This window comes from Nipponia nippon, unplaced genomic scaffold (genome assembly GCF_047370975.1).
Source record: "Nipponia nippon isolate SJK-2023a ecotype South Korea unplaced genomic scaffold, ASM4737097v1 scaffold_4, whole genome shotgun sequence".
Taxonomy (NCBI): domain Eukaryota; kingdom Metazoa; phylum Chordata; class Aves; order Pelecaniformes; family Threskiornithidae; genus Nipponia; species Nipponia nippon.
Window position 1 is genome coordinate 111,627,136 of NW_028262358.1, and position 26,485 is coordinate 111,653,620.

Sequence of the window (26,485 nt, forward strand, 5' to 3'; positions counted from 1 at the left end):
AGCCAAAAGAGGGGGCTGCTCAGAAGAGAATTCCACCATGTAAGATAGATTTCAATTAGTGAAGGATAACATTGATATGGATATACATAACACAACCACTTTTTAGCTTCTGGGAATGGTGCCAACTGTGAATAATGAGAGCTAGTGGTAACAAAGAAATGTAAGGTCTGACTGGGGTAGCCAACAGCCCACAGTCTGATTTGGAGGGGCAGTGTTGTGATTTAGAAGGTCAATTTGCTTTTGCTTATGCTATCTGGGACCTATCAGCAATGCATCTGACATACAGATGGAGATTTCTAAACTACCAGGAATAGCTAGGCTGGGAACATACTGTGGTCATAGCCACAGCTAAAACCTGGGTATGTAATACTATCACTTTGAAAAATCTAATACATTACTGGGATCCGGAACCAGAGAGAAAGATCACTGATTCTTGAGCCAAGGACTGCTTTGCCTCCTAGGCAGAACACTCTCCTGTACACAGAGATTTGTCCTGCAGACAACTAAGACGCTTCTTAGGTCCCAGATGAATAAACATATGAAGACAAAACTCTCAGCACTTCAGCTAACAGCTTTTTTTTCTTTACAATTCTGTACAATATAACAAGAAGGCAGCTTGCAGAAATGTTGGACCTGCTTCTTTCTACCTCATTTAACTGGCTTCTTGTACATAAATTACTTTGTGGAGTGTGGTTTTTTTTTTTTTTTCATTGCACTGTAGTCAGTTGTAAATCTTGCATTGAGTTATTCAATAACACTTTTCTTTTTATTGTTTGAGTGAAGAATGAAGCCTAAGGCTTGATTCTGACTACAGATATGGCACATAGGTATTTATCCATACATACTTTGTTGTATCCTTATTGCACACGCATGTAAGCCCCACACATGCAGTTCTTGCAAATGGGTACATTTCTTGTCAAGTTACATCTTGACAGCACCTCATTTAATAAAAAATGGACTCACATACCAAAAGTCAAAATCACACCTCTTTTTAAAGAACAGATGCTTGTTTCCATGTCTTTGAATTGCCCTTTTTGATGTATGGAGAAAAGACTTGTCCCTTTACTGTCCCATGACTTATCATTTTGCTTAGCTTTCCTTACTAATGTACTAAAGTTCTAGTGTAAATGATTAAAAAGAAAAGATTACAAAAAATAGAAAAACGTATCCAGGTCGGCATGAGGATCCAGACTTGACAACTGGTGGTGAGGCACTTGCAAGCATATTTTGAGCTAGCTACTTGGATTAATTTTGCTGGAACAAGACTGTCTTCTCAATATGACAGTTTTCAACACTTAATAGTTGTTTAATGTTCCCAATAGGCTCAGCCCTGCACTTTGTAAATCAGCAAAAAATAAAAAGGAGGTCTTTATTTTACCACTTCAAAAATTATTATCCTTTTTGTTCTGGCTTGTGTTTGTATGCTGATAATATATTCTCTGTAAAGGGACAAGGAGCAGACTGACCTGGAAAAGGAAGTCTTTTTTATGTAGAACTGTCTTTGATCACTCACAAGACTTGTGCTCTGATCTAAGTTCATTGACATCAATGGAAGAAAGACTGCTATTGGCTTGGGGGGGGTTGGCTCCTGTCCACACAGAGTCCATATATGCAAAAGCAGATGCTGAAAGATAAAATGTATTGAAAGTCAGAGTTACAGAAAAGATGCTTTTCTTTGCACAAGGTTAGGTTTATCACACAATCAGATGTCTTTTCACTTAGTATTTTTTTCTTAGTCCCTGACACAGGAAACTCAAATTTCTACATCTGTTGTTGCTGTTTACCTGCAGATAAACCTTGGATACAGAAAAGGGGAGAGCTTGGTGGGTACTTTCCGAAGCATGAAAATGGAAGGCCTCCTCCATAGATACTCCTGGGACACTGAAGAATACAAAAAGGGAAAATAAGGCTCCAGGGAAACCACCCCCCCAGCTGCATTTCCTGCAGGAAGAGCCATTCCAGAGAGGGAATTCAGCACTATAGTAATGGACACGGTCATCAAAGAAGTGGATAATTGCACAGTCCACTTAAAAGATAAAGAAACTTCTAATGGGATTGTTTCTCTAGGTGACAGTTTCCAGACAAGGCAGATGAGCACAATGAAGTCCAGAGATGAAAAGTCAGTCAGGAATCTTCCCCAGCTCACTTGGGGAAAAGAAGGCAACCTTCATTCTGACATGTATAAGTATCTTCAGAAAGGTCATGGGGAGATCATGATAGTTTTGTCATATGCCATTCTGCTGGCTACTTCTTTGGCACCACTGATTCAGTAACTGTTTTGTATTTCATATTCAGAAAATTTCTCTCAATTGAATGAGAAAATGTAACAAAACAATACTTTCCACTACCACAGTTTATTTCAAACAAGAGTCTCCGAGTACTGTGAACATGACATTTACGTTTGGACAAGCCAACAGCATCCCTTTAGCCCAGACATTCTGGCCAATGTGTTTCAAGTCAAGCATCTCTTCTCATCTGGTTAATGCCTCCTACATAAGCACCACAGCTATGCAAGACAGGCAGCAGTTAGACAAAACTTTACAGCTGACGTCGTCTTCAGACTTTGATCTGACTTTTAGAACCTGATTCCTTTTAACATCTCACATGTTATATGCTGACCTTGCTCTACAATTACAGCTGACTGAAACAGACTTACATCAGTAAAAACAGGCATAGGATTATGTACACCTAATGTCTCTATGAGGCATATGAAGATTTGTTCATTCGGACCTTATTCCTTTAACAGCGGACTGAAATGGCAATAGTTTCATTGACATATCTGAGAGCAGAAGCAATGTTTACAAGGTGTTAGGTTTGGGGAAAGATGCCATAGAAAAGGAAAGTAAAACTATTAAAATATACTGGAAGAAAGAAATTGATCCCATGGATGGATAACTCTGTCATTCCCAGTCACACTACATGTATCCCTCCATGCCTTTAAGGGTAGAATTAAATCCAGAAACTGAAATTTATAACCTCTTCCTTCCAAACCTGAGTATTTATCCCTATGTCAGGTGTCTCCTGTTCCACCCTGAATCTCTTCTTCAGATTCTATTAAAAATCAGGAGTTTCCAACTAGAGGCTTATAATGAGATAGATTTTTCACCCCTTTCGCCTTTCACTCCTTTCTCCTGTTGGGCTTGGAAGCTCTGGGTAGCCTTTTCAGAGTTGCTAGGGACCGTGGCTCCAGCTGATGCTGGGTAACTAAGAAAGTTAAACAGAAAACATTGGTCTAGAGAACAAAGGTTGATGCAAGAGCCTAGGTCTCTCATGCTTTGTCATAGTCAGGAGGAGTATGCAGGGGGCGAGGAAGGGAGAAATTGTGTAAAAAGCCATCTACTAAGAAAAGAATGTTTGATTTGGATCACAGGATGTGAGACTGGAGAATGGATTGCATAACTTCATGGCTTGTCCTTATTTGCAATGATTCAGTATCCGGCACTGCTCATCCCATTTCTAAAAATGGTATTGAAAAGTTACAGAGTATTCAGAGGTGATGGGAATAACTGAGGAATGGGAGGAAAACACCTTTTCATATTACAGCAGATAGCAAAGATCAGGTCTGCAGGTCATCCTACAGGTTGTTGCAGATCACTGGTTCTGTGTCTTTCCCCACTACCCAAGGGACATTCACTGGGTCAAATCCCAGAAGTCTCTGTCGCCCCTCATCTTCTCCATGCCAAACTTCAGATCATGACAATCCTTTCTCAGTGGTATTTCTCTTCTAACTGCATAACAGGGCATGTAGAGCTCCTAGTGTGGAGAATGAGAGATGAGGCGGGTGCAATGCTGTGGAGGGAGAGCTACGCCTCACCACAGCCATTTCTGAAGACTCCCCTGCCAAGACCAGCCCTGATGAAGGAATCTCTACAGCCTCGTTGGAGCCCTGTTCAGAGGTGTTTCTGTCTGCCCCATAGCAGGCACCTCCAGGACAGCCTTCTCTATCGGGCTCATTTCATTATTAGCATGCTCATTTCTCCCTATCCCTTGAAAACAAGCATCATCCAAATCCACAGGTCCTCACCCCAGAACAACCCTTCTCCCATTTCTGACTCTCCCCTGTGCTGATGTGGGAAAAGGGGAGCCAAGACACGGCCAGCCCCTTGGCATCACTCTGCAAAGGCTGCAGTGCTGGGACTGAGCCCGGCTTGCCCTGTCCTCTTCTTACTGCTGGTTTATATTGGATTGTTTTCTTTTTTTCTTTTTGGGGGGGTGGTGTGTTAGTTTTTCGGTTGTTTTTGTTTTGGGGTTTTTTTGGTCGTTGTTTTAAAGGGATTCACAACCAACACCCTGATGAACTCCAGGGAGTAAATGCCAGGTTCGTTATGAGTTCAGGAAGCCACTCATCAAACTTTAATATATATCCCGACTCCTGTTATTTAAACAATAACAAGGGAGCGGGTGAAAAAACGTAGCAGACCGCAGTGGTGCTGGGCGGGGACAGACCGACCTCATTCATGGCTTTCTCTGTGCAGGGCGAAAGGGTTTACGTTTTCCCTCTGCCCCCCCGCCTCGTTTTAATTTTGGGATGGATTAAGACAAGCTTGGAGCCGGGAGAACTCCTCCCACCCGACTGCACCGGGAAGCAACCGCTCTTGCTCCCGTAAGTGCGCGGAGACCCACGCTGCCCGGAAAAAACCGATTTCTTCATTGAGAAAAAAAGCACGCCCGCCTTGAGCTCCGGCGCCAGCACATGTAATAACGCAGCCGGCATCCGCGCCCGGGCGGTGCGGGCCGGACTCTTCTTTTAGGGGCGTTTATTCCGTTATTATTATTATTTATTAATTTGTTATTCTATCAAAATTAATGAGTTAACATCTCGCCCCCAGCCCCAGCGGGGCTGCGGAAGGCCGCCTCACCTTGTTTACCCCGAGCGCGGCTGGCGGCGGGGGGAGGCGGCGGGTGGCCGGGGCGGGGCGGGGCGGGGCGGGGCGGGCGGCCGGGGCGGGGCCCGGCGCGGTGGGCGGCGGGGCCGGGCCGGGCCGGGCCGGGGCGGGCGGCGGCGGCGGCGGCGGGGCAGTCAGCCTGCGCGCTGGGCACCGTGCGGGCGTGCGGCGGCCGGCAGCGAGGCACGGAGGCAGCCAGCGTCCCCGCCACGTAAGTAGCTATTAATACGCCGGGGGGAGACGATGCCGTGCTGAAGGGGAGCGGCGCGGCCATCCCTTTCCTCCCCCTTGTCCTACCCCCAAGGAGAAAAAAAAAAAAAAAAAGAGACTCAAACAAAATCTGCTCCCTGCAATTTTTTTTTTTTAAACGATTCCAATTTATTCCCCACGCCCGGCCTTTCGCTTATTGCCCCTCCAGCCAGAAGTCAGCCCCCTTCTCGCCGTGCTGGTTTTTCTTTTCTTTGTGCGTGAACTACATTAAACCGCCGCGAAGGCAGCGAGCCCCCGAACAAAAATCCCGCTGTGCAGTGGAAACGTGAAAGCGTTCCTCATCCTTCGCCCCTGGTTGCACTTTTTGTTCTGTTGAGGCGGCCGCGACAACGACAGCGCGCTCCTTTCCGCCGGCGCGGAGCGCTGCGCGCTGCCCCGCGTTCCGCTGCTGCTCCCCGTGCCTGCGCGGCCGCCGCCGCTGCACGGCCCCCTCCGCCGGGGCGGCTCTGCCGAGCCTCCCGCCGCGCCGAGCGCTCTTTTGTCGGCCCGGCTGCTGCCCGCTCCAAGTTAAATGCTCCCTCGCTATTTCGCGGGGCATTTTCGGAGCGCCCCGGGCGCCAGCGGCGAGGCTCACACGCCATCTACAGCCCGCCGGCGGCAGCGCGGCTCTGCCTCGCCGTAGGAGAGAGAAAGGACGATCCCCGCTGCGCGCAGCGCGTTACCTAACCTTTTGTTTGCGCCCGCCCTGCGCGCCCCGCGGGAGCGGCGGCCGCCGAGGCCCGGCCGCGCCGCTCCGCGCCGCCGCCGCTGCCGCCCCCCCCGGCACCGGCCGCCGCCGCTGCCCCGCCGCCGCGCTGTTCCGCTCCGCTCCGCGCCCGGCCGCGGGCGGGAACAAAGGGCCGCGGGCTGAGCGCTCTCTCCCTGTGCCCAGGACGCGGCGCTGAGGCTGGTCGCCCGCCGCCGCCGCGCTCCCGCCCCCCCCCCCGCCACACAAAGGCAGCCGCAGCTGGACGGGCGAGGGACCGCGCTCCACGCCAGGGCTCCGGTGCAGCGTCTCGGCTGGTCTTCTCCATACTCATGAACATACAAAGGTCAACCCCTATCACGATAGCACGATATGGGAGACCGCGGAATAAAACCCAGGATTTTGAGGAGCTCTCGTCCATACGGTCCATCGAGCCAAGCCAGAGTTTTAGTCCGAATCTAGGCTCGCCGAGCCCGCCGGAGACCCCGAACTTGTCGCATTGCGTTTCTTGCATCGGGAAATACTTATTGTTGGAGCCTCTCGAGGGAGACCACGTTTTCCGAGCCGTACATCTGCACAGTGGCGAGGAGCTGGTTTGCAAGGTAATACCTCTCCTCCTTGTTCCCCCCCGGCTTAGCCCGCTGTCGCCTGTGGGTTTGCTGTGTCTTGCAGGAGGGCCGAGCGCGGTCGTGTAGCTCAATTATTAAACAGTTGAGAAACAAAAGGCAGGGAGACAGGATTAAAGGCGCATCCTGTAACTTTTCCCTCTCTATAGACAATGGCCACGTTAGAGCGGTGGCCCGGAGCCAGTTCTGCCTCTTACCCGGGGGATACTGTTCTGGAAAGAGCCGTCCTTCAAGTAGGTCTTAACGTGAGTTCAGATCAGGAGAAAGCCTCATCTTCCCCACTCTCACTTTTCAAAATGGAGTAGGGAATCCCCAGCTAATTTTAAGGTGTTGGGACCTGCTGGCTTCCTCGGTATTTCCTGTCCCTTGTTCTGTGAGTTGGGGTGCAGGAGAGGATGCAGAAGCGGGGGGAAGGTTGCCATCAGCTTTGTCTTAAAAGTGATTTTAAAAAAATCCACATTGAATTAAGCAGCCTGAGCTCCCTCACCGTGGAGGTTGTTTGCAAACAGCATCCTCCCCCATTGCACAACTGAGCAAGAATAAAACCTGCACACCTACGTTTTTCAGAAGAGCAGACAAAATAGCTGTCCCACTCTTTGTAGCCTGCCTGCTTTTCTCTGCCTCCTCCCAATTTGCTCCTGCTATTCAAAGGTGAGCTGTGGGAAAAAGAAACCCACATGTGTGCCCGTCTGTGGAGGGATGTTTTTCTCTTTTTGGGCTGAGGGAATATTTTCCTTTGTTCCTAAATTGCGATTCTCATTGTCTGTAGTGAGCCAGACTTATGCCCAGCAAACTGAGGCAGTACCCAGTAGTAGTTTTTATAACTACGTAGCAAATTGTAACCTTGCAACGCACGCTGTGGTGTTTGTATTGTTCCCAGAATATGGAATTGAGCCATTTGGCTATCTTGGGCAAATTTCTAGTGTTGAACTCACTGCGAAATGGAAAAGTAGACATATTATAGCTTATTTGTGTTCCAGGGATTAATGATAGTATTGCTGACTGTTTCATACTTCCTCATACTTGATTCATAAGAAGTTATGGACTAGGCTGTAGCAGGGAAGTGAAAATAATTGCTCCTGTTTGCTGTTTGTAAAGATTGGCGTTCAGAGGGCAATTTAAATATGCTTACTGATTGAGTTATAAAACCTGATGTTAAGGCAACCTAGGACTTTGTGTGATTATTTAGGAGGAAAAAAGGGCCCGTGACTTTGCAAAGGACTAATATTGCATGCTGAACTGAATGCTTTGTTACTAAACTGAAACAGAACATGAGAATTTCTAGAATGAAAGCCCTGCTCGGTGCAGTAGTACAGTGCTGCACTCTAGGACATTGGCATCTTTTCATGAAATAAACAGATCCCACAAAGCTGCTGCTCTGCATGAAATTATAGGTGAACTTGCATAGCAAGTAGTAAAGCGGGGGCTATGCTCTTCTTTGTTTCCTGTTGGGTTTGCTGGATTAAGGCACTGTTTTGATAACAGTATGAACAGCATAACTGCAGCTCACAAAGAGTGGACTTTATTTTTTTTTTCCTTCCCTTTAAGCTGTATGTTTTTGAGCTGATCCTGACATTTGAATAGTATCAGTTTTTCCATATGTGCAAGGCACTACTTCTAGCTGTGCTCCAAAAATACGATCTTAGCCTGAATTGCTAGTTTGTGAATACGCAGTTGTCAGTCCTGAACTCATCCTAATTTAATGTGTGCTTTAAAATGCCTGCAGTATCATGACTATTATTTGTCAAGTAGCCTTCCGGCTAAGAGACCTGCTGTCTGGTATCTTATTGAAGATGCTCTTAGAGGTTGCTTGCAGAAACATTGGTTTGGGTAACAGACACATACTGATGATTCTCAAGATTCATTTGGCTGCACCCACTGACTGTACAGATGCCGTTATTTGCTTCAAGGCTCCATGGCATCTAAACAATGGTAACTTCTCACTTCCAATTCCCAGCAAGGACTAAATCAAACTGCAGCTTATTAGACATTTGCTGAATCGAGGCCAGGGATCTTAAAAGCTGAGATACAAAGAAGCCCTTTATAAAAAGTATTCTAGATTGTAGCAGTATGATAGCACTTCCCATCTCCCCCCTTTCAAACACAGTGCTGGTACATATCCAGACCTACTTATTTAACATAGTCTGAGAACCACAAAATGTAACTAATTTAGATCAGGATAATCTAGTTAGGAGAGAATTCTGGAACGGCTTTTTTTCACATGAGGATTTCAGCTACACGAATGTTCCTGCTTACATTTTATTTTACAGCAGCCGCTTTGTAGAAGAGCCATTCACTTACAATGTAGTAGTTATGAGTTTTGAGATCCAAATGTCAATGAATTCTCCTCTGGAATGAATTACACACCAGGGATTTTAGCAACACCCCCTCCCCACCCTGGTTCTGCTTCCCTGGCGCACCATGTCACTAGAATGCCTCAGTGCTAATCTACCCCCTGTAAAATGTGTTGGATCTGTTTGGCAGTCTGCCTTTAAGGTTGTTTTTGTCTGTGCTGGAGTATAGCAGCACAGGTATGGGGTGGGGAGAAAGAGGTATGTGAGGAGGGGGTGTCCCAATTTCTTGGGGTTTGGGTCCTTTTCTGCGGAAGGAGTTTGTTAGGATTGCGCTCTGAAGCATTAAATGACTCGGGTTTTGAAGCCTCAGGTAAATTTTGATTGAACTGTATCTCGCTCGCTCAGTTTTGAAAGCTTTTTAAAGCTTCAAAGAAAGCAGGGAGATTTCCTGCTTGGAGAGGATACAAATACCCGCTATTGGAATACAAATACTAGAACACAAAAGGAAGAAAAACAATTGCAGTTTAAACCAGTTGGTTAGAGACTTATACCAGTTCTTCATTTTTATGTTCAGTTAGAATGACACATGGCTACCTTAAATTCTTTTTACCAAAGTAACAGAACACCCAAGAATAAGTTACATATTAATAGAATTTTTATGCTGGTGGAAATGCTAATCCCTTGCTTTGTAGTACCTCTGGAGCAGGTATAATTAAAAATAAAAATCACTCCTGTCAATACTTTGCTCATATTCTCTTTTAGCACGCTGACTTCTGTTATTCTCAATGAAGTCTTTCTTCCTGTAATGTGGGCATTTCTCAATTGACTCAAATACTGATTCATTCGTCATCACTAGATTATAGTAACTTTTTATATTTGGGTTTCCCAGCAGCCTTTTTAATTCTTACAGCTCATTCATAAGATCAGTGATAACATACTTACTAGTAAAGGGACACTTTGCTTTTAATGGAGCACTTGATTGAAATGCAGAGAGTTCAGGGTGGTTTTGTCTTTGCCTTTTCAAGGATGTTTGTCTGCACTCCAACAGGCAGGGCTATTTCCCCGGTTGTCCTTCTGATCTTATAAACAGCCATTGTAAAACTGAGACTTTGAAAGTGAAAGTGACTTTGCTGTGTGTCAGAGATGAAAGAAAGGCAGGAAGTAAATATGAATAGCGCTAGATGATGTTTTAAACCTGAAAATCCTTACAGCTCTAATGAGTTAATAAAATCAAGAGACTGAGGCATGCGGATCAGGGTGGACTTAATACGACAGCTTCTCTCAATACAAAGCTACTGGCCATATTCTCTATGAGTTTATTTGGATGGAAAATAGAAGATAAACACATTTCCTTCTAAGTACTGCTCCTGTATGTCGCTGGTCTTCAGAGCTTAATTCAGATTACATTCTAAATTTGATCAGCTATTAGCTAATGAAACTATTCTTGCTCCAAGTTTTGAAGACTAGCCTTTCCTGTCAAGGTTACGCCTATGTTCTGTGTGGGGTTATGTAGTCTGTTTTGCCTTGTCCTCAGTGCCGTGAGCTTGTGACATCCTGTTTACATTGGTGCAGCTTCAGCAGCAGCATAAATTGTACTTAGAGATGGTTCTGTTAATAGAAGTAGGTGTACCATAACTTCACTGTCCTTCGTGTTGCTAACCCTGGCTTTACTGTCATTGTTCCTGCAGGTGTTTGATATTGGCTGCTACCAGGAGTTATTAGCACCATGTTTTTGTCTGCCTGCGCATAAAAATATCAACCAAATTACTGAAATAATTCTTGGGGAGACAAAAGCATATGTGTTCTTTGAAAGGAGCTATGGGGACATGCATTCGTTTGTTCGTACCTGCAAGAAGCTTAAAGAAGAGGAGGCAGCCAAACTCTTCTATCAAATAGCTTCCGCTGTTGCACACTGCCATGATGGTGGACTGGTACTGCGAGATCTCAAGCTGCGAAAGTTTATTTTCAAGGATGAGGAAAGGTAAGAGTCTCCCTTACTTTACAGGTGGGGGTGCCTGAGGTCAGATTCAGAGTTACAGGATGCTGTGCCCTTCATTGACACTGTACCGTTCATTTGTGGTACACAAGGTGTTACACTTTCTTTATTTTCCTCTACAACCTGATCATGGGATGGATGTGCCATTTTACCTTCTGGCTTAGGAGTAAAGTAAGTATAGAGTGCCATTTGCATCTGCTCCTGGCCTCTGCTTTTCCACCTATAGGAGCAGCCTCATTCCTAAGGAGGGGCCATCTCCTGGAGGAAGGCTCTGCACAGATGTCTGTAACAGCTCTGCTATCATAAATGCTGCTGGTGTTAAAAGAGGGAAGGAGCAAAAGATCGAGTATGTTAAAGAGGGCTGGGGACTGAAATGGCTCATTCCAGTGAGGAGGCATGAAGAGGGAGAACAGTCAGGTGATTAATGTGGACATAGGTTGGAGGGAAGGGCCACCAGTGCTTTGAAGGACTGCTTTGAGGACAGCTTCTTCCTTCCTGTGCTGGGAATGGTCTGGAGACTGCTTCTGAGAGTATTATGTGGTCACTAATCATACTAAGACTAAAACTGCCTTGCTGTGTGGGTGCCTGGTTTTAGCATCAGAGCTGTTGTGGTACTTGGGGAACTACCTTTTTTTTTTTGTTTGTTTGGTTGGTTTTTTTTAGTCTCCTCCCTGCACACTCTTGTCTCTCAATAAGTGGTTGGTAAATGATTTGGGGAAGGAGTATGGGAAGACAGAGAAAGAAACAACGCTAGATGCTCTGGGTATATTGTTGAAGTGCAATTTCTGCTGCTGAGCCATAGCTATACTGTTTTACCTGTGGAAACTTCATATCTCTTCCCTTGTGGTTATCAGTTTTTATTACATTATATCATGTATTCACTTGCAACTTCTGCATAAAGCGCGAGAGTAATGAACACTGTCAGATTAATGTTAGGCTTTTGCAGAGGGATTAAATTGGAAGATGACCATTACAAAATAAAATTAAACTAAATGGGGACAGAGCCTGCCTTTGCACTTCTTCATTTCTTGGTAGAGGATGGGGAGATGTTTTTCCCTTTTAGTTAAATTCTGTAAATTGTCTGAAAGCTTGTTCAAACTGTTGCAGAGTGAAATGGATGTTCTGGGGAGCTTTGTTAAAAATAACCAGTGCATATCAATTCCATTTGGGGCTGTTTGGGGAAGTTATAAGTAACAGCAGAGGCATGTAAGTTTTCTACAGGCTCAGTAAGTCCATGATCTGAGAATTAAAAAAAGCTAATACACAATTCAGTGAGGAAACAGAAGTTCCTGGCCTTAAAATAAAAATTACAACCATCTATCCTGTTTACATATTCTCTACTTAAATTTTATTACAAGCTGCGTTTTGCAAAATAAACTTCTCCTTTTAATCTCTTTACAAACTGAAAAATAAAAGACATTTTCACTTCTTATTTCAGTTCAGGCAATTCTCTGCAAAGCAAATAGCTATTCCATATTTTTCTACCGCAGCCCCAATATATGATTAGCCTTTCCTCCTCTTCAAATAAAAAAGCCTAAAATGAAACTAACTTAATGTCCATTCAGAGAGAAACGCAAAGCAGATAGATGTAAACTGCACTTCCACAACTTTTACTCCGAGTTTAATAATTAAACACCATTATAGCACCTTTGATGCAGATAAGAAGGAAACTTGTGCAAAATAGTTGAGGGAGGGATTGTTTTCTGTTGTAGCTGATAACGTCCTAACGTTAAAATGGATTTTTTTTCCTGGGGATATATGTAAACTTGTGTGGTTTTGTACAAAGGACAGGACTCGGAGAAGCCCTAGGGCTTACCCTAACTTTCTACTTTAAGCGAAGGCATCGTGAGCTCAGGGCAGTGCAGTGGGCGCAGACGTGGGCCCGTGCTGAATACTTTTGAACTCCTACCCTGCCGCTTACTAGGAACTGAATGTAACACGAGGCACAGGGCCAAATCCTTTAGCCACCCAAGAAGAGTGGTGTGTACTATAATAGCAGCGTTTGCTTTTATGGATGTTTTTAACGTAACTGCAGTCTGCAAAATCACAGTTACTCACTTTTGAACAGTGTCTTCTAATTATACAGTAATTCACTTTAAAGGTCAAATACGACTTGCTGGTTATTTTTAAGATCATCGTAATGCGGTTTTCTTCTGGATGTAACGTTGATTTGTAAGTAGAGAGGTATTGTAATCCTTTCTCTGATAAATAAACAGAGATGAAATAGTGTGAGATAGAAATAGAACCAAACAGCGACTGTCTTTTTTCACATGCTCTGATCATCAGACTGTAATCAGTCATCACTTTCAGTCTGCTGCTATATTTAGGCTGAAAAATCTTGCTGGTCCTTCCGGGTTCACAGAGGTGTTTGTGTGTTGCTTGTACCCCTCCAAGCTTGTGTTTCCCTGAGGCTGCTGGTGCTGGTGGGGATGCCCATGTGCTGAGCAGCCTGCCTTTGAGAAGCTGCCATCAGCGGCAGTGCCTGGGAGATGGGTGCTGCATGATTCATTGCTCTTTGATACCAGTAATGAACGAAGGGGGAAGAAGAGGTGAAAATGATGTTTTTGAGAAATGTGCGTGAACTCCCCTGCTGCGTGTCGCCTGTTCTTCAGTGGAGCTCTTGCTCAGTAGTTCTTTTCCTAGCTATTTCTTCAAGGCTGTTTTTCTTCAGTTCACCTTTAGTACCTACTGACTTGAAACTGTCTCTTAGTGAAGACTCTTGCAGCTTTTATTTTGGTAGAAGAAAAGATGGGAAATCCAGCATGCAGGCAACACATGAATGGAAAACTCACTGCTTTTATTTTTTTAGTAAGATACTTGTCTGCTCTTAGCTGAGAGCTGCCAGACTGGAGGAGCCAGAGGGAATGTGAAGGATATATGGAAGCAGTTCCATTTGTTTAAAAAAGAAAATCAATTAAAGCATTTCTTAGTACATACTCCTTCCATTGATCCTAATGATATCATGGTAGTTCGATATGAAATCAGAGCTCCTGTAGTTTTGCAGACTGGTACGTACAGCATTGAAACTCTTTCCACCTCATTCCCATTATCTAAATTACAGCTGGAATTCAGGCTCCTGATCTAGCAGCAGTCACCAGTGCTCTTTGCTCCTCCTGATGTCACTGCTAAGAATGCATGTTATTTGGATGTTGTAAATTGCCGTGCCTTGGGATGTCTGCAATGAACTGGGAAGTAAGAAGGTAGAAAAAAGTAATGTTGGAGGCTGGTAGTGGATTTTGTAGGGGTCCTAATTTTACTAGTGATGTTCTCTTGATGTGCTAAAACAAAGGTAGACTGTGGTGGTGTGTTACATCTTACTATGCATATGTGTAAGTACATCAGCACTTAAAATGAAATCCAAAATTCCACTAAAACAATTTGTCTGTGTTTCACGGTACTTCATCTATAGCTTCTTTTAATCCTGAACTGCAGAAATTTTGAAGATATGGTAAATTGCATTCCATGAAAATGATGTGTACTGTTGCCAAGCACCTTAGGTCTTTTGTGTTTTTGGTTTTTGTTGTTTGTTTTTTTTTTTTTTTTCCATTTCATTTACAAGAAAGTTGGGGGGTTGTGTTTTTTGGGATGTGTGTGTGTGTCTGTGGTCTTCTAGTATTGACATTTCAGAGCTAAGCTCCTTAAACCTGCAGCTGATCTTGATGAAGTAGAACTTCTAAGACATTACAGCATGGCTGGAAATGTTTTGTAAGACTGTGTTAGCAAGCAGCAGCACATCAATTAAATGAGTGCAGTGACTTTCAGAGTACTGAAAATATGGAAAACAAGGCTGACTTGTCATGCTGGGTCTCACCAGACTTTCTAAGTACCTATAAGGTTCTTGAATATTTTAAAAATTGGGTCCTTAAACTTCTAAATAAAACTTGAATCCAAAACAGTAGAGAGAAGCTAAGACAAAACATGTGGTTTTGTATGTTTTCTGCTTCCATGCATGTTGATCATTTTTTCTTGTCCTGGATATTAAGCCAGGTTAATGTTGATGTTATGGGACTCTTGCTTTTGGTTCTTTTTGCTGTGTTCATGTCGTGGTATTTACAATTTTCCTTGTACAGCCTGTCCTTGTAGTAGGCCCTTGGGCAGAGCAACTGTGCCCTTCTCCTAGCTGGTGTCCTGTAAGGATGTTGCAGAATGGGCAGGGCTTTTTGGGTTGTGGTAAAAATAGCACTGTACACAGTATATGGCTAATAAAGCAGTTCATCAGTCTGATATATAGCAGATGCTTTGAGAAGGAGCCACCTCAAAGATCTCAGAATTAAATCAAGCATTTCTGTGTCGGTGGTTCCAAGGTTTTCTTAATACAAGAACATTTCTGCTGTCAGGGAATTATTAATTTCTTTAGTGCGTTTTTAAGCCTTTAATTATATTAAAATATTAGCTGTCGTAATATTTGAAGCTTAAAGACTTTGTACATTCATCATACTTGTTGAAGGGAAAATTAAAATAATTTTGGTATTTAGATATTGTAATTTTCCTGTATGAGTAAATATGAGAAATGGTAGGCAGGTGGGATTCTATAAAAATAAATAGAATTTGACACTTTTTGCTCTGTGCCAGGAGAATGCAGCCAGTACAATACACTAATTTAGAAAGCCTGTGTTAGCATAACATATTTATTTGGTGCTCTTAGAATGTTTTTTTTTTTCTTTTTTCCTCTAGAATTTCTCAGCTTTGAGTGGATGATGCTTTAAGGTGACCTAGTTATGTTGTTTGCAATCCTAGTGATACAAACATAATTCCACAAAAAAATACAGAATGCATAGACTGACCTTTTTGCAAGTAGACCTTTCATTTTCTTATAGTTAGTAGTGAGTTTCCTCCCCAGCATTTGTCAAATTGTAATGCAGTCAGCTACTTTTTGCCTATGGTGTTAGAACTTGCTGTTTTACTTACGATTCAATAGAGAACAGGTAAGTTAGTGCTTTCCCTAAGTCCTAGAAAGAAAGTCCTAAAGTGGAAGAAAATTAAACAAAACAGGAGTGCTCTTTAAATACCAGAAGATTTAGAAATAAAAACTTCTTCGTCCGATTTGTCATTTAAGCACTTCACGTTACCCTGAATGAGGCCACAGGACCAAAGAGCATAACTTCTTCAATAGTGGAGAATCATAGGTCAGATTTCAACCCAGAAATTATTATTCCTAGAATATGGGGAGGAAGGCAAATTTGTTCACAGGCAGGAAATCTCTGCTGTCAAACTTAGGATAGAGGATGGAGTTGCACAACTGTTTTCCACAGAGGGGTTCGTGCTCCCTTTTGCCTTCATGTGGTTTGGTTACTAAGCCTCTGTTTTCTCCCGGCATTCCTGGGAGCGACGTACTTTGGATTTGTTGGGTATGCGGTAACCTTCCCAGCAGGGCACAAGAGGCTATCTGCAGATGTCAAACATCACGCCAGCCCTGTGAAGTGCTTAAATCTCCTCCCGAGGGCATAGATAGTCATAGATGTTAAGTCCTGTGCCTAGGGTCATAAATGAAAACAAAAGCCAGGGAAAAGTTAGCTGCTGGCTGGTCCCGGGATGAGAATGGGAGCTTCCAATGGACCTTGAGTCAGCTCAAGGCCCTTCATGAGACCATAAGTGGTGAGAGCCTTTGCTGTAGTACCCAGCTCTCAGGTTTGCAGAAGGTTTTACCCTTGGACTGTGCTGTCTTTTGGTATTTGGCTCATAGTTGGACCTGTATCTTTTCTTCTTCACTCTTTCTTCAGTCTTTGTCCCTTTACAGCCTCATGTACTAGCTTTGCTGAAGGGTAGTGTTGAGGTGCAGCCCTGTGACATGCTTGGAGGAGGAGGGGAGCCCTGCTTGAGAGCCTGCCTTTAGGCTGGGCTATACCACTGCAGGTTGTCCCCATGTCCTGCCTGGCCTCCCCAGCCATGCTGTGTGACTTTCCAAGAGGTGCCTCTGGCTGAACGCTGTGTGACGTGTTGGCTGTAATGCCAGATGTGGTTGGCGTGGTTGAGTGCCCATTGTGAGATGCCCGTCACGGGATTGATCTCTCCGAGGACAGATGCTCTGTAGTCCCTGGAAGTAGATGTCTCTTGAGACATCTTACATTAAGAGTTCAAGAGCTGGTCATTTTGAAGACTTGAAAACTTCCATCTATAGACTTGGTGCAAAATATTCCATGTTGATTTTTGAGTGAAAACTGAGGATGTCTGTGGATGTCTGTGCTGGGGGTGAGGAGCAGAGGCAGGGAGCTCAGCCAGCAGCAGCTGCAGTGGACTGTCATGGTGAAATTCTTCTGCTGCCTTTTCATTTAATTGCCCTTATTATCACACCATGAGATTACTTCAGGCTTGGGAGGGAGAGGAAAGGTGGAGATTGTAAACAGGAGCCAACCTGGGGCGTATTTAGTCTTAAGCACCTGCTTTTTGGTAGATGTATATTGCTTAGAGACAGGTTTACAGACATCTAAGCAAAAGGTTTCCAGTGGGGTTATGAAATAATGGCCCTGCTTTATCTTAGAGGTGCTGAGCACCCACTGCAGGCTCAGAAAGTGTAGCGCTTTTTTCACAACATGCAGTGATGTTAACAAAATTTTGGTCTCCTTTCCCTGTGGAACTTCACCACGCGTTCTATGAAAAGACCTAGAAAAGATGGTGAACATAGCATACAGTTGACAGTTTAAAACTGTGACCTTCAATATGATCTAAAGAGATAAGAGTGAGGTGAAGTAGCTGCTGTGAGCCAGATGCTTATCAAATAATGGACTCCTCCCTGTATTGCACCTGAGCCCCTCTGTGGAAGGGTCTCCATTGGGTTTCAGAGGCCATACCTCAACACGCACATCACTACCTACCTACCTACTTTTGGGGGAACGTGTTGTCTCCTTAGGCGATAAGGGCATGGAAGAAAACTAAGTATGTGGCACACAGGACAGGCTGTTCCCAGCAATCCTATTTGAGTGTTGTAAAGCTGAGGTCTTTGGGGCCCCAGCCCTTCCTGAACGTGTGCGAGGGGGTGGTCTCAGCATTTTTTAAGTGGAAGTCTAGAAATAACAGCCAGCTTAAAACAAGTTAAAAGCCCTAAGTTGCTGGGTCGTGCACGTCAGAAGGGGGTGCAGGGCAGGGCCGAGTGTGCTGGTAGCATCCCTTTGGAGGAAGGGTGGGGGTTATGTAACTTTTAGAGGCTTCCTCATTCTGCGGAAGTACCAGTGAGGGAATCTTCCCTTAGGAACAAGGTTCATCCTGTAAACCTGTACTGCCTGCAAGTCCCAGTTGTCTTTCAAAACATATCCTTGAGCCTGTTTCATTATGCAAGAGACTGTTTGTCTGACAGCCTTTGTGCAGGTTTTGGTTATTTTTTCCCTGAAGTTGCGTAGGCTGTTGTGCAGTGAACTCCCAGGCTGTGTGCTGTTACGCACTGGAAGGGATCTTACAGTGAAAGGAGCAGGATTTAAATTGATGGTATAACATTTCCCCTCTGATCCTGTGTGCCTTGCCGCCCCCGGAGGAGATCGGGTAGTTCTGAGTTCAGAATGAGTCTTTGCACCAAGCCACAAATCATCTGTGCAGGGTTTCGTTAGCCGCCTTCCCTTTCTCACTGTCTCTGTGACGGCAGCCTACTTCTGCATTATTTAGGAGAGATTCCCTTAGTTAAAAAAATCAATTAGCAAAAGATTACTGTTTCCAATGTCAAGCTTCCCTTTTAATTTTTTTTCTTTCTTGTGACTCTAATGGCATGATTGCATTCATGCGCGTCTCATCTTTGTGACGGGGTGCTAGCAACTGACCTTGATTAAATGACCTGTAAATTATTGGCCACATAGGAGCAATCCCTGATCTACTGGGCAGTTGATGGCTTGAGTGCCTCTACCTAGGGAAAGGCTTTCCTGGCCTTAGTCAGAGTAATATTGAAATATGAGATAGCATTGTTTGGGTGCCTTTATTTTTTATGTGTAGGAGGGAATATTGTGAGGCACCTCTTCCCTTTAGAAGTTGTCATTTTATATTTACCTGCAGTCACATTAATAAAACGGCAGTTCAGATGGCAATGGTGGTTGTTTTCTGATCTCGGGGGGCATGAGGCTGCTATATAGAATCTGTAAATCTGGATCATCTAATTTTGACCCAGCCTGAATAGCAAGTGGATGGTATACCTGGAGTGTCCATAGCAGGATGGCTTCTTCCATCTTCTCCCAAAGCAGCTGATCTGTCTGTCGTCCAGGGGATGGTGCTGTACGAAAATTGTGGGTCTGGTCTGCCATTAGTGTTTCCAAAATGGTAACAGTGGCTCAGCTGTGGTTCAGGTGTTATATCCCATACAGATGGCTTTGGGGACAGACTAGAAGCAACTGCTTTCATTGATTCAGGCATGAGCTCCTTTACTACTGACTGTTTATTCACTGCAGTGGAGATATTTTCCTCTGAAAGACTCAGACTTTCAGTCAGTATTTCTGCTTTAAATGTTCCAGATTTTTTTTTTTTCTCCTGCCTTATGAGCTTAGAGCCCTCTGAATAATTCCACTGATTTTGGTATGGAAATTGTGTTTGCTTTTGGAGAGCAAGTGTGAATGCTGAGTTCTTACAGCCCTGGCTTCGGTGTCAAAAGGCAGGATAGCAATTTGCCAGTAGGCCTTAAGCTCTGCAGGGAGGAATAATGCGAACCACTCTGAAAAAAGTGTAGAATGTGCAACAAAGCCGTCTGCCAGAGACGGGTGCTAACTCAGGAGGTTGCATTGAAGAATCTTCTGGAAGACGTTTAATTGATTAGGTTTTGTTACATTACTGAAGAGCAAAGTCTGAATGCAGTCAAGTAATGAATGGCATATTGATAAGAAATTCAGAGTGGTATTGTTTTTCATGGGTTTCCCTGACGGTTTCTATGGGGACAAAGACGCATTTCCCGTCTGAGTGCTGCTGCTGCCCTCTGATTGCACTTCTGTGGTTTCATTCACCAGTAATGGGAAAGCATTCATAGGCAGAATAGCTTCCCCTTTTTAAATAGCCATGATTCAGGGTTGTATTTTTTTTAATGCATTAGACTAATGCAGTGTTTTATCAATGATCTGATAGATGCATAATGCTCTTTTTCCAAGTGCTTATTCAGGATCTGCATTAAAACTTGAAATTATGTACTGTAATTACGTAAGCCTTGACAAAAGTCTTTGTTGCCCTACAGTATGTGTACAAAGTGATTCTCATCCGGCTTTGGCAGTAGCTTACATTTGAACTTTAGGGATTAATTTTGTTGCAACCATTTGAATGGTTGAACTCGAATGCTGATGCTTTTGGAAAACTTTTTCTCTTGTGGGGGTCCTTCAGTTGACTGATGTGAGTTAATTATTTAGAGAATGAGAGTTTTTTAGAAATGTGACTTTAAAAAAAAAAAAGAGAATTATTTTTGTTTGTCCTTTTTCTGCTCTGTGATGGGAGGCACTTCAAAGCTGATTGTGATTTCACATCTTGGTGTTCGGTTTTCAGTCTGTCCCTTGCCTGCCAAATGTTGAATTTAGGGTTGTCCAGTTACTCTGCAATTGGATGCACTCCCTACCCTTTGCTGTGGAGGTTCTGTATTCTCAGAAACTACTTGCAGTTTTGAGGGTCTGTTTGTTGTTGTTGGCTTTTATTCTTTTTCCTGGATATTTGATTTCAGTGCTTCCTCTGAGACAGAGTGCGTGGGGGAGAGAGAGATTGCTTCTCATCCAGCATGTCTCTGCATTTCTATGTATTTAGATTCCCCTCTTTCCTGTTCCCCTCCACCCCCAAAAAAAAGCTCTTTGGCTTGCAGAAAACGGTGCTCTTTTAGGCAATCCTTGAAATGTGGAGGAAGGGAAGGCCAGCCAGAGCTGGGAGCTGTTTCTTGCAGAGACGGGGTGCTGTGCACTGGGAAATAATAGCTCCTGAGCCAGGCTGCTCCTTTTTGATTGCCTGAAAAAACGTGAAATGATTGTTAAAGGGGGAGTGAGACTTGCCGTTTACACCTGCGGATTATCCAGTTGTAGTACGATTACAGACTGTGTTCTGTATGCAAGGCTGAGGTATGTGAAGTCGTCTGTCACTGATGAAAACAGGCTGGAGTGGGTCTCCCCAGCCCCGCTGCTGGCTGACAGTGAGGGGCGCCGGCAGAGCCGAGCCAGGGCCCTTGGCAGCAAAAGCTCGTGAGTGCTTCTGTGCACTGGCTGTGCCAAGCAGGCGAGCTGCCGTGCCGGCGAGCTCTTCCCTTACTCCTGCGCTCTCCTAGCTGTAAGGATGGAAAGTCTGTGTTGTCACCTTCTGCAAGGACACCCAACCTTACAAATGAAAATGGCAGCACCAAAGTTGCTTATGGTGGTAACTGGGGGGGGGGGGGGGCGGGGGAGGAAGTCACGCTGAAGCCATGTACCTGGCAGTATGTCCTCAAGAGATGCAGCTCCTGCAGTTTGCAAGGGAAATGTGTACCTGCACGGAGTGGTGTGTCCAGTGCCATACCTGTGCTGGAGCACCGCCTCGTTGCAGAGGAGCCATTTCACCACTTGTACCTTACACACAAGGGTGTACTGGTTGAGGATTTGGGAGCTGGTGAGGAGGGAGGAGGAGGACTGAAGGTTGTGTTTTTGTTTAATTTAGGACCTTTTGTTTCCTCAAAGCCTGTCAACTCAGTAGGATGAAAAACCTGGTTTGAATGTTTGCTTCATTTGGCCACAGCTTATGGAGGAGCAGGCAGATAAGGGCCAGCTGTTGTTCCATTTGCTTGCTTAAACAAAACCCGCTGTAGCACGTGCAGAAGGCTGCAGGCTGCAGCACCTTGCAAGAAAAGCCAGACAGGGATAAGGCTTTTCTATGCTGCTTCTATTTTATTATCAAGAAATTATTTCTCTTGTTGGAGAAAAAGATGCATTTTTTGACACACCTTGCAGTCTGCTCTTTGTGGTTTTGTACCATGTCGCTTGCAGGAAATAAGAGATCAGGGAATTCTAATGATTTTCTGTAATATAAAAGCTTCTATTGAACTGTTTCTCTAAATTCTTTGTCAAGTCTCAGAAATGTAAAATAGGATGGGAGAGCATACAGAGTTTCCCTGTGCTGTTGACACTGGGATGGCAGGAGAGTGGGTGCGGGGGGTGAATTCCCTCCTGTAAGTTGTTTATAAATAGCATGCTCTGCCCCGCTCCCTGTGTGTGTGTGTTCTGCTTCTGTTAGTTAGCAAGAGTGAGTCGATGCTTTCCTGTCTGGCGGTTCAGTGACTTAATGCATGTTTGAGTAGCTGGCCTCACCATTTTATTGCTACACATACTTTTCTGTGGAAAAACTGAGGTGGGCAATGCAAATGGAACCACAGCTCATGTCCTTGCCTTCCCTTTCATTTCCTCCTCTCTCTTCTCTGCCCTCCTTGGCATGTTTTTTTTTTTTTTCTCTGGGCGTTTCTCCTCGCTGCTCTTCCTGTGCTGTGCAGGTGCAGGAACATGTAGAAGCTGAGCATCATGAAAGGACTCTTCTCTAGTCATTCTCTTGTTTTGGACCCTCTGAGCTGTGTACAGAGGGAAATTGCTGTGGTCTTGGATAATTGTAGTTAAGTTTCTCCTTACAGCCGGCTTCCTGTGTGAGGTATTGCTGCTGTAAAGTATTGTTTGAGTGCTAATGAGGGGGTTGTCCATGGCCAGGAGAAGTGCTGTTAGGCTGGCAATGGGTAATTAATCAGGAAGCAGGTGTGTTACCCAAACCCCATCAGCATCCGCGGAAAACACTGGCCCATTTAAGGAGAGAAGGAGCTGCCTTGACACACTGTGCTTGGGAGCCAGGTATTCTGAATTCTATATTTATGACTTCCTGATTCAAGGCATGTTGCCAAAGGGGCTTTCACCTCTGCTAGTAAATGTCTCTAGCTGTTGAAAAGGTCCAAGTGTCATTATGAGAGTTTATGGCACAGTTGCCTCTGGAGTACTCCACGGAGTAAAATGCTCTTCTGTTGGTTCAAAGAAGATAGTGCTGAGCTGCCCTGGAACCAAGTCTAAGCCAAAGCTGGCCCAGCTGTCTTTTGCAACTCAAGCCCGAGCAATGCTGTCTTCAGTAAACATTTAAGAAACAGGGCTCTCCTTGTCTGTTTTAAGGCCTGTTAAATGATGTGCTTTAGTCAAGAGACACGAGTTCTGCTTTCTGGGATGAAGTTCAGTCCCTGCCTGTGAATGTCTGTGGTATGGGAATGTGGCCATGACACAGGGCTAAGAGTGATCATACAGACCGGTGAGGTTGAGGGACGAGGACAGTAATACCTGAAGTTGAGTTATGATCCCGAGTTGTTGAATAGAAAACCTGCACTACTGCTAGGTCACTCTTCTATCCAGATGCACTGGACATGTCCTTGTTGCATTGTAGTGATTCTGCTCGCAAAACCAACCATTGCTGGCAAATAGTCTAAAGGGTAATTGGTAGTCCTTTTGGATGCCTTTAACAGGGACAGATTTTTAAATATAGTTACAGACGCCAGCAGTGAGAATTAAAATGAAAGAAAGGTTATGTTCATCTAGTGCTATGACAAGCAACTCGGCATTGTTTTTTCTGCTCCTGTGTGATATCCATAAGGGAAGAAAATTCCCTTGCAGAGATAATTACTGCAACACAAAGACAAGTTCACAGTGCTTTGCAGGCAGCAGGAGTTTGCAATCTAGATAAGACATCCCTGTCATCTCTCTGCAAGCCCTTTGCTAGCATCTCTGTTAATTCCAATGTGAGGAGCTCCTCTGGTTCAGCTGGGCAGGTAAGCTTGCTGTTAATCTTGATGGCATTCAGCTCACCTGACCTCCTTTTGCGCAAAGGTCTATTTAGGAAGACTGAAATCTGTTAAAATTGCTCTTCCTTAATGCTGGGATAAAGAAAGATGTTGGCTGGTCAGAGGGATTGTTTAGGGTCAGAGTGACCATTTTATTCCTATTGAACCTTGTGGAATTACAGGTGCAAGTAACTGCTCACCAGTGTGAAGGTGTCAAAATAACCTTGTCTAGTTAGGGCTAGGCTTATATTTGGGCATGAGTCCTACACAGGTACAATAGAGTGCTGCCAACGCAGAAAAAAATCTTGAGGTTTATGTCTTCTTTTGGAAATCATGCCTATGTAAAATTTACCAAACACATAAATATGGCAATTACTTTTATCTTTTTAAGACCTTACTAATGAGTTTACTGAACATAACTGTATTTGAAATCTTGTAGCTGTGTGTGTGGCAATATTCTCTATATGTTTCTAATATCTCTAACCAGTATAGAAGAGACAGTGTCAATTATCTGTAACAAGTGCTGTGAGTGGGATTTTAAACTGATGCACTTCTGTGGCTGTTGAATTTTGTAGAGTATTACTATTATAACCATGTAATTTGTAACAGCCAGGAATTTGTGTTTTGATGTTTGCTTACCTTGATGGTTTTGGTTTTTTTGCCCGCAGGACTAGAGTGAAATTGGAAAGCCTAGAAGATGCTTATATTTTAAGAGGAAATGATGACTCTCTCTCTGATAAGCATGGATGCCCAGCCTATGTGAGTCCAGAGATCTTGAACACAAATGGCAGCTACTCTGGCAAAGCAGCGGACGTATGGAGTCTAGGTGTCATGCTTTATACCATGCTGGTTGGACGCTATCCTTTCCATGACATTGAGCCTAGTTCCCTCTTCAGCAAGATCCGTCGTGGGCAGTTTAACATTCCAGATACTCTATCCCCCAAGGCAAAATGCCTCATACGTAGCATACTGCGTCGGGAGCCATCAGAAAGGCTGACTTCACAGGAAATTCTGGACCATCCATGGTTTTCTACAGATTTTAATGTATCGAGTTCAGGATATGGTGCTAAGGAAGTATCAGATCAGCTGGTGCCTGATGTCAACATGGAAGAAGACTTGGACCCATTCTTTAACTGAGCACAAAGACTGGTGTTCAGAAGGTACACAACCTGGAGATGGACACATGAAGGAGCCCTTCCTGACCGTGTTAAATCACATCCTGCATCAGCCTAGCTTGGTAGCAAAAGACACTCAGAGGTCCTCGTATTGAGAAGGAACCTCCACAAGGAGCTAATATAACAAATGTAGCATGGGGACAGATTGGGGGGGCGGGGGGAGCTTGCTATCAGGTTAGATTGATTTGGAGGAGAAAAGGCAGCATGGAGCAATTGTAGCTTCTCACCTTTTTGGAGCCAAGGAGACTGCACATGCCAATTCTGGTGCAGCTGTATCACTCCTGTTTCTGTTCCATTAAAAATAGTGGTAACTCACGACAAATAGAAACTTTTTTGCCTCAGCTCACATCTTGGCATCGCACTGTTAGATATTTAACTTCAGCCATTATTCAGGGAAAGTACAATTGGCTAACATTTTTTTTTTTAATCGGATGTCTAATAATTAATGGGATTAATTTAAGAAAAAAATTAGGTGCACAAAGACGGACATGAAAAGTGGGTGCTAAAAACAAACAAAATTTCAGTTCATGTCTCTTGATAGCTATTTTCAACTCATTTCTTCTAAATAAACTACTTAATATTCTTGTCAGGAAATGACATTTTAATGCTTTGTTCCCTTAAGGGGAAGTAACTGTCATTTAACAAGCTGTTCTGTTTTGTGTCAAATGGTTTGTTGCAGGAAGCTATTATAACTCAAACTTCCAGATGCATTACTGCTATAAAAGGGGAAAAAAAAGAAGAAAACTGTATAATTTTTTTTTTTTTTAAAGATATGAGATACTGGCTTCCATATCTGCCATGCTGCACGTATATGACTAGAGAGGGCAGAAAACCCTTAATCGTGTCTTTATCTGAGAACCGATCTCTTCTTTAAATGACTGGCCCATGTGTAAATAGAGGGCTCTTTATTATTGAAGAAGAGTATTGTGTTTTGTTTTCCTTTGAATTCCTCTCAACTTGGGAAAAGAATTGTTTGGGTTTGATTTTTTGTTTATGTCCAGAATAAGAAGTAAGAGGGTATTAATAAGCTGAACATTTATATTGCAAATATTCCTCTTGAAACATACACAGTAATATGCACCTTTTGTATTGTCAAGACTTATTCTATTTATTGAAGAAAATGTCACAGTAGTGATGTATTAAGCCAGTACTTCAATTACGGGTTGACTTGGGATGACATGTTACATGCTGTAGTTAACACACTTCTTTTCTGTTCAGGTATTTCTGTCCCTAAATAACTTTTTATTTAGCTTCTTTTTCTAGATAGCTTTATTTGATTTAGACTGGCAAATGTTTTTATTACTGCTTTTATATTGCTGTATGATATTGAAATCTCTTGGCATAAATATTTGTGTTTCCAGTACCTCAGTTGTTCTGATATTACTGCCTGTATACGTTTTGTGAAGTGGTCATGTTTTTGGGTAGGTACATGTGGACTCTGTAGTATGTAAATGTTACTTGAATTTGTGCTTAATTATAGTATGTGGCATGTGCGTACAGCTACTTGGCATTTGACGTATGGATGCTATTTGCCTGCCTCGCAGGAAAGTTATGGTCCCACTCTCAAGAGGATGTTTCACAGTTCTTTATCAAGAGACAAAGCTAGCTGCAGCTGACCTGCCTTGGTTCTATTTTGGTAACTAAGAATATAAAGGAGTAATGTTTTTACACTCTGAAGATGGTGCTGTGTCAAGAAGGACTTTTTTTTATTTTATAAGTACCTTATAGGAGGAAAGATTGGTGATGTGCATGGTGGGGTTTTACTGCCTCTGGTGCTTTGTCATGTATTTGGTTTAATGTTTTTGTCCTAATCTCTTCAATAAATAAAATTGTGCATATTTAACTAAACTTCA

General features: G+C 43.7%; 1 protein-coding gene across 1 annotated transcript; it reads left to right on the plus strand.

The window, feature by feature from the left end:
* Window positions 1–5,015: 5,015 nt before the first annotated feature.
* TRIB2 (tribbles pseudokinase 2) lies at window positions 5,016–26,485 on the plus strand. The gene is made up of 4 exons (XM_087776160.1): window positions 5,016–5,097; window positions 6,028–6,443; window positions 10,450–10,742; window positions 24,126–26,485. The coding sequence occupies exons 2-4, from the start codon at window positions 6,174–6,176 to the stop codon at window positions 24,592–24,594; spliced, it is 1,032 nt and encodes a 343-aa protein (XP_087632286.1). The 5' UTR covers window positions 5,016–5,097; window positions 6,028–6,173; the 3' UTR covers window positions 24,595–26,485.